General features: G+C 36.9%; 1 protein-coding gene across 3 annotated transcripts in view; it reads left to right on the top strand.

The window, feature by feature from the left end:
- The window catches only part of si:dkey-112m2.1 (transmembrane protein 132C), a 177,473-nt gene that overhangs the window by 104,636 nt on the left and 55,477 nt on the right, over positions 1-17,360 (top strand). For all 3 annotated transcript variants that reach the window (XM_044334116.1, XM_044334114.1, XM_044334115.1), the window contains exon 4: positions 1,824-1,967. In XM_044334116.1, the coding sequence (XP_044190051.1) occupies positions 1,824-1,967 (144 nt within the window). The remainder of the gene's footprint in view (positions 1-1,823; positions 1,968-17,360) is intronic.

The following is a 17,360-nucleotide window of genomic DNA, read 5'->3' as shown; positions in this document are numbered from 1 at the left end:
GGCATTTTTTGTTTGGAAAAAGACTAAAAACAGTTATTCAATTACTAAAATAGTTACAGATTAATTTTCTGTTGATTAACTAATCAATCAATCAACTTATACAAGTTTTTTAAAAAGCTGGGAAAAAATCAAAAGGGGACTGAAAAAATTCCCACCTTCAAATTGGCATTTGATGCTTAATCAATACAGCACATAAAATACTGTCAGAGTTTGTCCATATTAGTTGATTATCGTTCCCCCTCTAGTCCTCTGTCAGTGCTGAATGCGCTTATGAGTCTGCAGTAATTACTGTGCCTTGGCTAAGGTGACGACTGGGAAACAGGAGGGCAGACAGCAATCAGTCATCTCCTCCTAGTTATTGTCTGCGTCTTCCACACCAGCAGCCTTTATCTTGACTCGTCAGGAGCAGCAACCAACACAAGACCAGTTATTACCGCCTCAGCAGCCTGGATAAGATCAAAGAAGACCGGTTGAACGCAGAAGATGTAATGACTGTGCTCTTCTAAGGACTGCTGCATGGTTTGTCATGTCATTATCCCCTGTTAATGCTTAGATTTTTTTTCCCTCTATCTTTTACAAGTCTTTTGCAGTTCCAGAATGAGGACAGTCTCCAATTATTTTGATGTGGGGAAAAATTACCCAACGTTCATATCTCACTGAATAGAAATGTCTCTTTCGCTTCACCTTTTTTGTGCTGTTGGTGTTTTTACTTTAGATCTGCTTTTCCTCGCCATCTCTCTTCTTTCTTTTTCCTCCACATAAAATATTCTGCCCCATTCGTGCCAGTGATTTGAACAAGAGCAATTTGTCATGTTGGAAAAGGTACTGAAAGGTGCTCATGTACTTCATGGTAATTTCATGTGACAGAGAAGGAGGAAGAAAGCAACAGCGTGTCAGTATACTGGAAGAGGAGGAGGTCATGCTTCTTTGGCACCTGAACAGCCTCCCACAGACTGTGACCGAGAGTAATGGAAGTGATGGAGGGACAAAAAGGGTGGGGCAGGGGCAGAGGCGGCATGAAGGCTGCGGAAATTGGACTCCTTTTAAAACCCCAGGTGTGAGGGGAAATTACCAAAAATTGTCTGAGCTGGAGCATGCCGCCTATTTATTGCTCCAGAGAGTCTTGATGTTGGGATATTATAGTGTGTAAAACAAGACCTGTCATGTAAGGCTACTCCTACATTCAACATACACTCATTTTGGTTAAATACACTTTTTCAGAGGTTAATTTGAACTTGCTACCCCTGACTTGTGATTATTTCAATTAAGCAAACGTGCCATCTGTTGTCCTGATGCTGGGTTTCATCACTGCTAATGAAATAATTTGGCTTGTACCTGCCAGCCTGACTTTGCTAAAGCAACATTCATCCCAAGCAAAAATATGAATAAAGGGCATGTGAGACTTTTTCACTCATTATATACTGATCAAAATGGATAAGCTCCAAACGTAGAAAGAAATTCCTTCATCAACCAAGAAATCATATGGTTTTCTCAGGAACAAGCAACCTCCAAAGCCTTTCAAAAAGATTTCTTTCTTCTTTTTTAGCCCCAGTTTAGTGTTCTTATCATTAAAAGCATACTTTTAATCAGTCTGTTACTATCGTCCAACTTCTTGTAGTTGCTAATTTCATGTCCTCCTTGCATGTTTGAGTGTGAGGGACAGACCATGAGGGTTTATCTGTGTCTGAGAAAGAGAGTAAAAAGTCGACATGTGTGTTTGTGAAACTGTTTCCATCACCAGGACTGTGATCCTGCGGACAGTTCCAGTATCATTTAATTTAATGTCTTTTTTTGACTTATGGACGTGTGTGTGTGTGTTTCAGGGTCAAGCTGAAGGATGGAGTGGCTTTCCTGGGGGCCAGCGCCAGTAACCCGGTTGTGTGGACAGTGAGCCAGGATTTCAGAAGTGAAGGTCACAGGGTTGTTACCCTTCACTGTCGGAGGAAGGAGAACAATTTCAGTCAAAGGTATGTCTGACTCACTCCTTCTACAGAATGAATCAATGCACTAATGAAATATGAACTGAACACACTGCTGAACAACCAAAAAGCAGCAGCACACTTGTTAATTTTTCAGACAGTCAGTAGCTTTGTAGTAGATTGCAAAGTAATGATGAAAGAGGACATGACTCAGCATTTGAACCATTCCTTCCTTAGCACTGTAGTCATTAAAATGTATTGTTCAAAGAACACAGTATTTCTTACTGTCAACAAATCTTGTGAAAAGAACAAAACCAACAATCAAATGATTCTACTAACGAGTCTGTGCAGACACAGCCCGATATTCAGTAGCTGATTCCTCTGTCTCATAAACCTCCATTGTTGTCCAAAAACGATTAAAAACACATCAGTGAGCTACACCGTTGCACTGGGTGACATGTTCCTTCATTAGGATGAACGTGGGTACTGTAGTTTATTTTTAGTCGCTCCCACATACACAGTCCTGCTGCTGTAAATACTCACTAGAGCACCAAATCTGTATCTGAAAATCATTCCCAAAAATACATTCTATACCCCTGTATGAGTAGCATTTGCTAAAATCTATAGGGCTAGACTATTTTAGAAAATGATTTAGCCTTTCCTGTCAAAAGAAAGCATACTGTATATTTGTGACCCATTTTTAAAGATTTATATCTACAATAGGTAGACTGACTTGTCAATGTTATTATCATGATGTGGTAATGCACTTGCGAGCAGGGAAAATTCAAAATTCTTTGTGATGCTCGGACATCCAACCACTTAAAGTCTGTACATTGATGAGCTGTGTTGTCAAAAATCTAATCCAGGAGACAAAAAATAAGCAGATATGGATGTTGTGAAAGGATTAGAAAAAAGAGGAAGAGAGGCTGCTGTTGAAAAGATGACACTCAAAACTGATGACAGTAAGTCCTTGAATCATACCATACATTAAATACAAATAGCTGCTTTGAAGGTAGGAAATCCATCTAAAATATGTGGTATTCTTTGAAAATGGTTGGCAGTAATATGAAGCACAGTGGGAATATCAAAAACAATACTGGTGTACATCATTATAAATAGTGGCTTTTAGTTGTTTTAGAGTTGAAATGATTAGTTGATTAATCAATTAGGCAACTGAAAATTAAAAGGCAACTATTTTAATGATCGATTAATTGTTCAAGTCTTTTCTCAGCATTTGCTGGTTCATGTTTCTCATTGCTTTTTGCTGCTTTTTCTTGTCTTAAATTGAGTAAACTGAACATCTTTGGGTGTTAGACAAAAAAAGCAATTTGAAGAGGTCATTTTGGGCTTTAGGAAATTGTGATGAGCATTTTTCATTATTTTCTGACTTTTTACGGCCCAGTGAAAAAACGAACAAACAAACAAACAAATCAATTGAAGTCAGTGAAACAGAAGTGTGGGTGCTGTATAATTACAAGAGGGATTTGAATTAAAGCCTTCAGATTTGACTGGACTGCTAAGAAGTAGGTGGGTCTTACCAAACACAGTGCATTATTATTAGGACAAGGGAGAAATGAATTGATTTTGCATCAGCCGCGTTCTTTTGGAAATCAATACAAAGTTTTTGCTCACTGATATAACACGCACACTTCCCCCTATGATGCTGCTCTGCTAGCTACTATCACCCACACAAGCGTTCAAATTATTCAAGTCAAGTGGTGAGTTTTATATGATGTGTGTGGTTAGCTAGTCGCCCAAAGTTGCATTTGATGGGAAACATTTTTACATACGCCCCTGAATTCAAGATGAGTCATCAAACATTTGAAAATTATTTACAGGAAGAGAAAAGACAGGGATGTAAAAAAATATATATATTTTTTTTTAATAAAAAAATTAACAATTAACCCAAAGACACAGGATTATTATTATTATTATAATTAGTTCACTGTGTCTTTAATTAAGAAATTAAGAGAAGGATTAATCGATAATGAAAATCTTTAAAAACATTTTAAAAATTCAGTGACATTGATCAAATACAGAGCATGAGAGAACACCCGCAACTTTCAAATAATGACAAAGTATGTATGTGTGCTCATGTGTGTGTGACTGCTGCTTATATGACCGTGCTTCCATTACCTAATAATAAGTATGTGTGTCTTTGTGTGTGTGTGTGTGTGCACTGTGTGTGTGTCAATGACGTACAGACATTCAACATGGCAGCTAACGGTTTTAGGCGAAGACAAAGTAGCTGCACCCAGGAAGTGACTGGGCTGTTATTTCCTCCCCAGTGTCAAGGTGATGACAGTGATGAATGACAAGTCCTCTATCATTTGCATGCAACTCTTTTACGGCCCCGCTGAGGAGAAGAGACATTGAATTATACAGGACTGCTGAAATCAAGGTCATACATGTTGGATCTGGTATTATTCCTCACAGTTCTCTGATCGACAAAAGACTACCTTGAAGTGTTGAGATGATAATGCAACACGTGGCGTGACCCTGCACTTTTCGGTTTCTTTAGCTTACATATCAAATTGAATAACTGTAGCACAGTGAATGAAAAGCAATCACTCAAGGACTGAAAAATGTGATTATTATCAAAAACAGAGAATTTTAATTCAGAAAATCTCTTTCATGAGGTTAAATTGTTATTGGGAAAGCAGCAATCATGGTCTTTTCTATTTTATTGAAAAAGTTTTGAGAATGCTCACCACACATGGAAAAAACAACATACGTTTCATCTCCTGACCAGCGGTGTGTTTTTGTGGTCTGGCAAAACTCAAAAGACATCCATACCTGACTGGACAAACACACTGCCTGACTGCTTTGCTTTTGATTTCCTAATTGGAACAAAATCAGTTGTCCTAAATTGTCCACTGAAATCGTTTTTGAATTACAATTACATTTAGGCAACAAATAGACCTTGCTGTTGCAGAATCCTGCTTTATTAATGAGACCAAAACAAGGCATTGGAGTTTCAAGAGGTTCCCAGTCACATCATTTATAGCTCTTTTATTGGTCTTATGGGGAGGGGGGGGGTCTTGTTAGATTTATGTTGGTTGTGTAGCTACAACAGAGGAAGAGTCACTGAATTATTTTCCCCTCCTATTTTAATCATGACACTGTTTAACCCCCTCTCAAAGAAGCCCTCCCTAGGTCCCTATGTTTTAAGTATTTTAAGACCCATCTCCAAGCTGCCTTTTTTATCAAAGATTTTAGAAAAAAAAATGTCTCCACTCAACTGATTGCTTTTATGAACAGCAATCAAACTTTTGAAAAATTTCAATCTGGCTTCCACTCCCTTCACAGCACTAAGACTGTTCCTGTCAAGGTCACCAATGACTTACTGCTTGTAGCTGACAAAGGCCTGTACTCCATTTTAATTCTCCTTGACTTCAGCCCAGCATTTTAGTGGTTTTTTGATGCTCAGGTGACCAAAGTGTTGCAGTCCTGCTTTGCTCAAATGAGAAATCCAACTAAGATCAGGTTATTCCTTTCCTCTGCAGACATAGAAAAGGTCATCCATGCTTTTATCTCTTCCAGACTTGACTATTGCAATGCATTTTACTCTGATATCAGTAGGCAAAACATTCAAAGAACAGTCAATACAAAACACCGCTACCAGGCTTTTAACACGTACTAAGAGAGGCAACCACATTTCACCAATACTTGCTGCCCTTCACTGGTTACCTGTGAGTTTTAGAATTGATTTTAAGATTTTACTGCTTGTTTTTAAAGCCTTGAATGGTCAGGCTCCTGCCAGTATCTGTAATCTGCTAACTCCCTATGAGACTGATCGCTGCTTGAGATCCTCCAGCAGGGCCCTACTAATGGTTCCAAAATCTCGATTTGTCACCAGAGGTGATAGAACCTTTGCTGTTCAGGCCACTCAGCTGTGGAACTCCCTGCCTGGAGATCTCAGGCAGGCAAACTCATTATCTTCTTTTAAATCTCTTCTTAAGACTCACTTTTATTGTATGGCTTTTTCTTAACTGGTGGTATTTGTTGTACTATTTAAATTATTTTATCTTGTCTATATCTTATGTTTTGGATCTTATTTACTTGTATTATCTGTTTTTATTGTGAAGTACTTTGTAACTTTGTTTTTGAAAGGTGCTTTATAAATAATGTCATTATTAATTAAGTCTGCAAGCCTTGAAAGTAATGTCCTAAATTAATTTAACCTTTTATTTCTGTGATACTGTAAGGATATCCTTTTTGACATATTTTCTGCTACTCCCCAGTAATAGGTTTTTACTCTGGGAGGCATTTTATTCAGCCGTTACCCAATGGGTAGTAGAAAGCCCATCAGTCAGGTTAAGATCTTCATTAGCCAGGATTTGAATGGGGGTGGTGGAAATATGTGGGGATGGAAGCCAAGGAGTTTGAAAAGACAAGTGCCCTAGAACCTCAGATTTCTCCTAATGTTGATTGAAGCTCACTTTGCTGACCATTAAAACAGCATCACTGCCAGAACCTGTAAGATAAACACTGGGAGCAGGATGTGTGTACTCAGATTAACTATAGAAAGAGCAACATTTCAGTCAAGTGTGACCACCAGGTGATAGACTGACTCAGACCAGCTTGATGACTTCACTCCCAGCAGCCCATCAGGGGAGGAAAGCATCAACTGAAGACATACAGATTTACAGTAACAGTTGTATCTCAGTGTTATGATATATCCTTTGATGGAACTGTGCACAGAGGCTAACTATACACAAATGTATTGTGTGCGTTTACACAGCTCGTACATAATGACCACTTAGAGGAGGTCAAAAAACAAGTAGTCAGGTCCCAGAAGTGTGCACGTTGTGTGTGTCTGCAAGTTCAGTCACTTTAGCAGCCATATGTTCACTGCACAGATCCTCTGTAGTCTGGAGAAAGTGGGGCAGCTGAGAGATGAGGACAGAAGTGGTGTGAAAAAAGAAGCAAATGACAGGAGTGTTGGTACAGAAGAGGGAAAAAAGGTGAAACCAAGTTTAGGAAGGCAAAAAGTATGTGCGTGTAGTACATGCTGGGTTAGCAGATAGTGAGTGTTTGCACTTTGTTATAACCAAGGAAAAGAAGTCAAGAAGTGCATGCTGCACTGAAGTCTGGGATATTCTAATTTTATTTTCATTCATTTTTGTTTTGGCTTTATTCCAAAGAGGAAAATAAAGTAGAGACTGCAGCAGGATGACCAGAGGAATGTTGTTTTTATGCAGCCACTCTCTGAATGGTTCATTTTGGATTTCATATCAATTTGTGGCAGGTTCATTATTCTTTTTTTATTTTACTTTGTATTCTATCAAAATACATTTATTTAGATTACTGTATTTAGATTAGATTTTGATTCTTTTCAAGTTCTAGCCCTCATATGAATTTTAGTTATAATTAAAGAAGCATAAGAACAAAAGTAATAATCTTCCGGTTTTGTAAACTTACCTGAATTCTTTACCTTTTTTTTCTGATAAGCTCTGAATCTTAGTATCTTTCACCTGTAGGTGTAAAATTAAACCATTGAAAACTGCAATATTGTAATTGCTTCCTTATATGATGTTATTTTAAGTAAATGATCTGCCATATTTGGCTAACTCTTAAACATTTACAGTTAATTTGCCCCTGACACTTTCAAGAAATTATACAGTTTATGTTATGAAATGTTTTCTCTCTAGCAACTGCAGGTTTATGTCCAGGCTGCAGTTACTTAATGAAAAACATAGACACTGAACTCAATATTTTGACAAATGTTGATATAGCTACAGTATTTATGGAAGCCTGCATTGGAACAGTTTATATCTTTAGCTGTCTGGGTTTCAGTTCCCTTGCCGCTCTAAATGAATTGTCTATATAACAGTTTGCCTGGTGGCGAGACTCTCTGCTTGTATTCCCTCTTTAAATGATATGATTCGGGCATATAAATTCACACTCATCATAAGGTCTCAAAATGCTTTAGATTTTGTTAGCGTCATGCTTCAGGGTGCCCAAAGAAGCACTTTTTTCTTTGTTTGTTTTTTCAAACTGCTGATCTGTGTCACAGAATGCTGTGGTCAGCATTTTTTTCTTGCTTCTATATGCAGACAGCAAGGATTGCAGTGTGTATGAGATAAGGAAATCTTATAGTGATCTGACCCTAAATGCACTGAAAATGTCTCATCAACATAGTAGCCCATACAGTTACACAATGTTTCCCAGTACACAGCGGTCTTTCATTAGATTTTATAACAGAGAAGCACAGTGACTCAACTTCGTCCAAATTGAGGCTTCCTGACAGCATGTTTTGTGCACTAAGCTTTTGTGACACCACATATCCCCTCTAAAGAAATTACATATCACAGCTTTTAGAAAACCTAAAAGAAGAACCGAGTAATCTAGGGTTTTGTTTTTGGTTTTTTTTGTTGTTGTTTTGTTGTTTTTCCCTACTAATACAAGTCCATGTTGAGCAGATTTATCCACACAGTTACATGACATGTGCAAGTCTCCAGGCTGTAATAAAGCTGACTGATGCATAATGAAAGCAGCACAATGGTCATTGGACAATAGCGCCTGCTCTGTTATGAAGATGTATTTGGACACTTAAATGCTAAGAGTTGTCCTTCACCAGCCAGTCCTCCTTTTCTGTGTCCACACTGCTCTCTGTTACCATACAGTGAGAGATGGCTTATTGCTATCATCGAGCTAATTCATATTCTTTTGGCTGCAAGTGCTATTGAACTCAAAATCCCCATCAGCTGTTGGCATAATTAAGCATGGGAATGCACACACAGTCAGGAACCATGTACACATTCACTCTGTGTCTATGCATGTTGATGTGAGTGTAGGGGGTGTGCCATGGAGTTGACAGCAATGTTTCTATAGGATAATCACATTGCAAAATCAAAAAAAAAAAGAAAAGAAAAAGGAGTCGTCAGCGATGCATGTCAGGTACTCAAGCTGCTTCTGGCTCCTTTATTTCTTTTTAATGAAAGCTAACACCATTTGGAGTTCCTGTTTGATTGAGGGGAAAGTTGAGAAAAAGGAAAGAAATAAAGGTTTTGTTGTTTCAGTAGCAGCTCTGTGGCCCAGTACTCAGGTTGTCAATCATTAGGTTGTCCAAGCTGCGATGGGAGTTCAATTTGTAATTGCAGGAGGTGAAGCGTGACATCTAACAACTAATTAAAGTAAACCAAATGTAATGGCTAACATTTCTCAATCTGCTCGCTCCCTCAAATTAACACATGCACAGAGAGACGTGTTGACTTCAAGAACAGTAAAGCTTTTGGCTTTATCTATCTATTAAAGGCAGACATGTTTTAAGACATAAAAATACTCTTCTTTGAATAATAATTTGTGTTAGATATGCTTTTTTTCATTTTTACAATAATTCTAAAAAAACTATTCCTTCTCTCTCATTGAAAATTACAGAATCTATGAATATCCATCTTCAAAGGGAAGGTCAAACATCCAACTGAAGTTACATTAAGAAAAACACAAATTTTGAGAAAGTAGGAATTTAAAGTTTTTCCTTTCGCTCTATTCAAACAGAACAGGACCATTGTGGCAATATTTGGCATCTGGTACACCACTGACTAATCTACAAATAATTTTCTTGATCAATCAATTTGTCTATAAGATAAATGACCCAAAGAGCCAAAGTTGGCATCCTCAAAGACTTTCCATTTGCTACCATATATGACAAGGAAAAGCAGCAAATCCTCAATTGAGAAGCTGAAACTCTGAAAAATGACTGACTGATTATCAATTAATTAATTTTCTGTTGATCGACTAATCAGTTCATTGACTGAGATGACTTAATGAGCATTTTGAGTGCAAGGGGCACTTGCAGATGCATGCTTCTCACTTGTGAATTCCTTATTTTTCTCATTAATTTCATGATTTAGTAGATAGAATGGAGGATTATATCTGTTTATGAAAGTCTGAAAGCACCCAAGCATAGTAAAAGATGACAAGACATTAAGTTGTGACTCATTTATATCTTCTTTGCTCACATGCTCAATTTTTGCCAATTGTAAGCAGTTGTCATGGATGAAAAGTTGAAAATTTAGTGATGGAGACTAATGGTCTGTTGATTATTGTGTTTTGTTTGTTTTTTTTGTTTGAAGGTCCAACCTTCTACTGTAGGATTGCCTCGGGATTGACTCAGATGTTTATTCAGACATGTGAAATTGCCAGCACATTTATGTAATCCAGTGCATGCCTGAAAGAGGCTGTATACTGTGAAGTGCGTAATATTCAAATGTGTTTTTTTTACAGTAAATACTGAATGAGTCTCATTTGTGTGCGCACACATAGGCACGCGTGCTGTCTGAAACACATACACTCACACACAGACACTCACACAAACAAACAAACAAGTGAACAAATGGAACCCTACAGCATCTTTTCACCTTCAAAGTCTACGGGACCACGAAAAATGCCATCAGATTCAATTCGTCTGCTGTTGCTAGAGAGGACTCCTGCTGTGAGCTGGTAGGAGTAAGGCTTATTCTAAAAGGCTGACAAGACAGCCTTACAACACCTACACAATGATGCAAGGCTGTAAACCAAAGTTCTTAGGGCTGCTATCTAAAAACAACACCACAGTCTTATGTGTGAGTGACAACCCAACAAGACACCAGGATAAATTGAATTATGTTTGAGTCAACAATGTGTGCTTTACAATGTTTGTTTCATCATGTTTCTGCTTATTGCAGCTGTAATGACATTTATTTTATGGTTGGGATTTGAAAAATAAATGTTGCAGCAAAGTTGCATGAAGAGTCTCAAAGTTCTGCTGAGCCTTTGATGAGGAAAGTCTTCTCAGTGTGCGAGCCTTGGTGTAAAATAGGTTAAAGATTCAAGTTGTTTCTCAACAGTTGGTGAAATCATGTTTTAAGCATCAATGAAATCGAGGCTTGTCATTCTGTGTTTGCCCCAGCCATCTGCTGAGGGAGGTGACATGAGCCTCTGAGGGTCTTTCTGTGAAACAGAGGAAGCTAGCATCAGTGGGGGGGGGGGAATGGAAACCCCAAGCTTGTTTTAGAGTGAAGTGATTAGCATACTGTGCAGTGCGCAGGGATAGAAGAAAGCTACAATTCTTGTTTAAATAGTCCATAAAGATTCTAGTTGGATAAGTTTGCCTCTAATAAGCATTGTTATGTATCTATGCGCTTTTTCCTTCCAGTACAATATATATCCTTTTTCATTGTTGTGCGAAATTACCCGCTGAGATTTATAAATAGCTGTATTCCTTAGGGATGAGCGATAATTCAATATTTTCATAATGACTTTCAGCTGAAATATATCATGATGATAGGATCTCCACATGTTTTTATCATACAAATTCCTGCCGTCCAAATTAATGATTCATGTTGTACAGTAATTAAAAACTAAGAAAATTAAATACTGAAGTTTATTTTTCTCCCTATTCCTGTAACTCCAGTATTTGCAATTACTGTTTATCCCTTGACCTTTGATTATCTAGCACCATCATCAGGTAAAAATTCAAATTTGTCCAATACTTTGGTTTTTAAGTAAATACATTCCCATTGACCTCAGATGTACTTTGTGTTTAGTATTAATACCAAAACTTTGCATGGTAGATTTGCTTAAGTGTTAAACAAACATAGCGGAAATGGTACGTTACCTGCTCAATATCGACATATTACATGTAGCATGCTGACATTATCATTTAGCTCAAATGATCAAAGTACAGCCTTATAGAGCCTGGCGTAGCTGCAGACTTTTAGTCTTCTTTAAAGACACAGTGAAATGAAAATATATTTAAAAACATTGTTGAGTATGTTTGTGCTACCTGTTCTCATTCCCAGTTTGTCAAATACCGATACTTTGTCACGCCCCTGGTTGTCTGATACTGTATGTCAGTTGTACTGTATGTAAGGTTTTGTATATTGGGTGGGGTTAGCTAGCCACTCCAAAATCACCTTTGATTGGACATTTATGTTTTACAGGGAAAGAACAGAAAGATTTTGATATAAATCAACCGGTTCTCATTCCCAGGTTGTCAAATACCGACACTTTGTCACGCCTCTTGGTATCTGATACCGACGTGCAAGGTTCCCTTTAGCATCTGTATGAGACGCACCAGGCTTTCAACTAACTCAAATGAAGTTAGGCTACATTACCCATGATCCTTAGCCACCGTTGCTATGGAGACCAAGACAGTTCACTTTGTTACTCGTTACAAAATCATAATTTATTTCAAACTGATTAAGATTTTGTTTGTGTTCATGGAGTCCCCCCTTCACACACACAGGCATACACACACTATCAATCTATCTGTCTATTTGTCTATCTGTCTATCTGTCTGCCTGTCTATCTATCTATCTTTTATCTCATCATTTTAAGACTGTTCTGTTGTACAATGACATTTCTTCTTAAATCATGACTGAAGCAAAATCTGTAATCAAATAATTATATATTAAATGCTTTACTTGGAAGACATTCTGACCCTCTGGTTCAGGTGACCTCCCAGAACACACAGGCTATAAACAAAAAATTACAAACAATTTAATTGTCTTCCATCACTATATTAGCTGAGGGCCTTCAGTTCTGGGACTACCCTTTTATAAACAGCTGCAACACAATATGTGCAATTAAAATACAGATGTACTTCCTACATCATTTCTCTGCAATCTTGCAACACAAGGACCCACAGGCAATATACGTATGTATGATTTGTCTCTTTGTGTAACTGATAATTGTGTGCAAATAAACAAAAACAAGCAGTATGACTGAATGATTTGTGCATGAACTTTACTTTTATTATTTTTTTATTATGAATTTATTATCCCACTTTACAATATGTAAAATTAAAAGTTAATCCATTAGATTATATAAAGGGTTCTTTTCCATCTTTTAGTAATTTTGATCTGCCGGTGAATGATATATTAGAATAAAATAAATCAGCTCCGGGTCATGATGGAATTTGCATCTCCCTATCATTGAACCTTTATAATTAATTTTTGCATTATCCAGGAAAACTGGCATTATACCTTCTGACCTCAAAATGGCTAAGGTTTTTCTACTATTTAAAACAGATGATTCAGGATTCTTTACAAAGGATCGTCCAATTTTAGTATTGTCATGTTTTTCAAAGATTTTGGAAAAAACTAGTGTATAAAAGAATCCTGTAACACTTGAACTCATACAATATTCTGTATAATCATCAGTATGGATTCTGTAAAATTCAACTATCTGGCACTTTTAGAACTAACTGATTGAATTTATACACCTCTGGATAATAATAAGTAATAGATAGACAGTTGCAATAGATATATTTTCAGACCTTTCAAAAGCATTTGACACTGTTAACCATGCTTTCAAAAAAGTATGAATATGGCTTTCATAATAATGTTTATAAGTGGCTCAGTATCTATGTTCTTAATAGAAAACAATATGTTTTTATTAATATTCATGAGCCAAAAGGAAATATAATGCAATATGATGTACCACAAGGATCCATATTAGGATCTTTAATTATTTCTTATTTATATAAATTATCTTGCTGCAGTATCTAACACTACATTCTGACTGCTCTTTGCAGATGACACCAACCTTTTTGTCTCAAATAGAGACAAAAAGAGCTCTCATTAGAGAACTTAATCATGATCTTCTCAATTAATTAATACAGTTTCAATCAAATAATTTGTCGATAAATGTCATTAAAAAGTCTAATTTCATGTTATTTGCAGGAAGTAAGAAATATGACAGTGAGCAAATTAAACTTCATGTTGATAATGAAGAAATCATCAAAGTTTCATCAACATGTTTTTTAGGTATTCTGATTGACGGTAGACTCTTGTAGAGAACAGGTTGGTTTTGTCTGCAATAAGGTCACCAAATTTCTTGGGATTCTGAAAAAAATACACAATACATGTTTCTTAACATGATATTATGGTTTAATTTATCCATATTTAACATACTGCAATATTGTATGGGCAAGTACTTTCCCACTTATCTGTATAAAATATTGCTGTTGCAGAAACAGTTTATTAGATTAGCAACTTTTTCCAAAGCTGTTGTACCAAGTGCATCTCTTTTTTTAAAATTGCAGTTATTGACTATTTTTGACATTAACATTCTTCAAATCTGTACATTTGTCTTTAAAGTAAGATATAAGAATGCAGATTTACCTTACAGTTTTAGATATTATTTTGTTAATAATTCACAATTTCATAATTACCCAACAAGACGTGGTAAGAATCTTCATTTTCCTTTGTATAAAACATCATGTGGTGAGTTTTCAAATACCATGGAGTTATCTTGTGGAATGAAACTGTACATTTAATGGTTTCTTTCTTGTCATTGTCTATGTACAAAGAGAGACTTAAAAATGCCCTGCTGTCAAAAACATTTGATTTGGAACAATAATGATCACTCTTAGTAACTGTTGTTCATACTGTTAATATGACAATACTCTCTGCATTTATTTTAACTATAATCCTACACTTATTTTATAGTGCAATTTTGAACACTATTATTTAAAATATATTGGTGATTTTGTATGTTTGTATTTTACCTTTCATATGTCTTTCGGGTATGGTTTTCATTTTTGTCATTACAGGTTTCTATCACACCCTCACATGTACTTTTGCATTTCCTTCATGTGTTTTGTCTTTATGTGTATGAAACACACAAAACAAAACATTGTATTGACTAAGCCCTGCCAGCCTTTTAGCGATCCAGTCACATTTGTTGGTTTTGATTTAAATGCCTATAACAAAAACTCACCTGCATATTCAGTTTTACTCGGCAATACGTCACATGACTGAAGATTAAGATGAAGATCTAACTGCTGTTTCACTGTGGCTTAGACATATGAAGAGGCAGTCTAATTTGATGCATAAATACTTGCTTTGAACTACACATTTGTATGTGTACATGAGGACTACCCCACATACCCTGCATTCCTTTGAAGAGTTGGTTGTGTATGTCCAAAGAAACTAATGTCACATGTCCATAAAATGCAATTAATCATCATATTTTGTGATATATTATAGTTATACCATGATCTCAACATTAAATTATTTTATTGTCACCATGTTATGTTTACAATGTGTACAAGTGAAAGTTCTCAGTAAAGATATTCCATTGTTAACCAAAGATTATTCAGCTGCTATCTGGCCCTAACCTTACTTTTTAGTCCTCCATGTTCACACAAAGAATGCAGGCAAGTTGAACAATGTAAAAAACAAGTAGTGTAGATCATGAGCCTAATAGTGCAACACAGCTTGAAGGGAAAAGGTTATAGAATAGCATTTTTTTTCAAATCCAACTAACTGGGGTTTTACAGCCAACCAGAACCTGAACATGGATCAACAAATGCATGCAGGGGTATTGGTCCCTATATTGCATGCTGTCTTCAATCACACCTAAGTTACCTGGGGCCTCAGGAGTGTGAACAACCCACTCTTTGCCATATGTGGAAGCTGTGCCGTACTCATGATCTCATTATGCATGTCTAAGTGAAACAGCATGTACATTTTAACCCAATTTGATTGATTGTTCTCATGATATGGTAATAATGGCCTGAGGCCTTGTACGGGGTGTAATCTTCTCCTTCTTTCATCACTTTCGCCATCCCATCTCAATGACAGGTTCCCTCACTTTCTCCACCCCTCGTATGAAACGCAACACAGTTATTATGTGGCTCCTCTTATATGGAAATCCTGTCATCCGAAAAATAGTAGAAATTTGTCATTCAGATATCCATTTGTTATCATGAGCAATGGTGTCATCCAACAGTGGATACGGTGATTATATTCCATACGTTAGCTGTGCATGTAATTTGAGGATTTGTTTATGTAAAATTAGCCTTCAGAGCTACAGTTCAGGCATGTAAATACATATACGAGAACTGATTTAAATAAAGAATGGTTTGTTCATTCAGCTGTGACATTTGACTACACCCCCATGAACTGTGAGCCCATGCAAATGTACATTGTTTGGGTTAGTGAATATGTGTCTATAAGGCAGCTTCACTCCATGCCGGAGAGTCGTTAGGAACCGGAGTAATTGACAGAACAATGATGAGTGAAGATTGAACGAGAAAGGAGCTCGATATTCAGTCCCCTTCGGTTCATGGGGAGAGGTCAGAGGGCCTTGTGCTGTTCTTTCTGATTGCACTGAGCTTAACTCACATGGCGAATGAACACATAAAATCAATGGCTAGACCAAGCAGGACCAGTGGGACCGCATTTACAACCCGAGTTAAATCAAAGGTCCCTTCAGCGCAATCTGATTTCAATTGGGAAACTCTCCATGCATCAGCGAGATGCATGGATGTTAATGACTTGCCTGCTGTGTGTGCACGCACATATGCACCTATTTATGTGTGTTTGATTAAGTGGGAAATTAAAGAGTAGACTACCATTAGTCTGGGCCTTGAAGAGCATGGCAGTTTCAGTTCTGTGTTGTAATCTGCTTAATTAACACTGCTTCAAAACTGTGCGTTCTAGAAGGCAAAATTGAGATTTAGAGACTGTGTGTGTGTAGGAGAAGATGAAAAATTTAAGAATAAGAAAGAAATAAGATGCATTTATGTGTGTGAGTGTGTGTGTGTGTATGTTCGTGCATGTATTTTCCTGTGCGTCCTTGAATATATGAATGGTCTTTTGAAAGTACAATGTTATAGATGATGGATAGGGGAGACGAAGCAATTACCCTCCCAGGTGGTCTAATTTGTATGTTTGTGAACTGCTGTTTTCTTCAATTGGCTTATCACAGATACAGGTAGGACACAATTTGGTATGAAAAATATTTGAATATGAGTCATAATCCTTTTAAGTAGTCATCCATACATCTTATTTTCCCGTGTTTACCCGTAGGGCTACTAATGCATTGCTGAAATGCTCTCTTCTCACTGCATTCCTTATATTAAAAAAAGATCTTTGCCGCAGTCCAAAGCAGGCAACTACGTGATCGTTAGATGGATCTGCAATATTGACTGGATGTAATTTAATTTGCATGAGTGGCATATGAATCCTATATGTTGCTGGGCGTTCTCATGCTTTATACAACCATAAAGGCTCCATAAAAAGGATACCGGCCCTTGAGTCTAATATGATCCAAAAAAAAAAAAAGTATTCTCTTATGTATTCTCTCAAACCTATCATCATTAATGAAAATCAAAATAGACGTGATGCCACTAATGAATTATAATTAATTTAATCTCTGGGGAATGATTTATACCACATCCTCCTAGTTAGAGATACACTCTGGCTTCTCTCCTATCTAACCCTTTCCCTTAACAGCTCGAGACATGAATTAGATATTTACCATGGATTCTATCATATCCTTGACCTGCATGTTATCAGTGATCTAATATATCTGCCTGTGTGAAGCAAAACATCCTTGATTGAGCCCTCTGGGACTCCGAATCAGGCCTTGGCTTTGTGGCTAATCCAGGTAGTGTAGCCAGAGACGATGACGTATTAAATCCGCTGGAAACCAACAAGAGGT

Source organism: Thunnus albacares, chromosome 18 (genome assembly GCF_914725855.1).
Source record: "Thunnus albacares chromosome 18, fThuAlb1.1, whole genome shotgun sequence".
Lineage (NCBI taxonomy): Eukaryota > Metazoa > Chordata > Actinopteri > Scombriformes > Scombridae > Thunnus > Thunnus albacares.
Note: the sequence above shows the minus strand (reverse complement) of the source record. Positions and strands in the feature narration are given on the sequence as shown.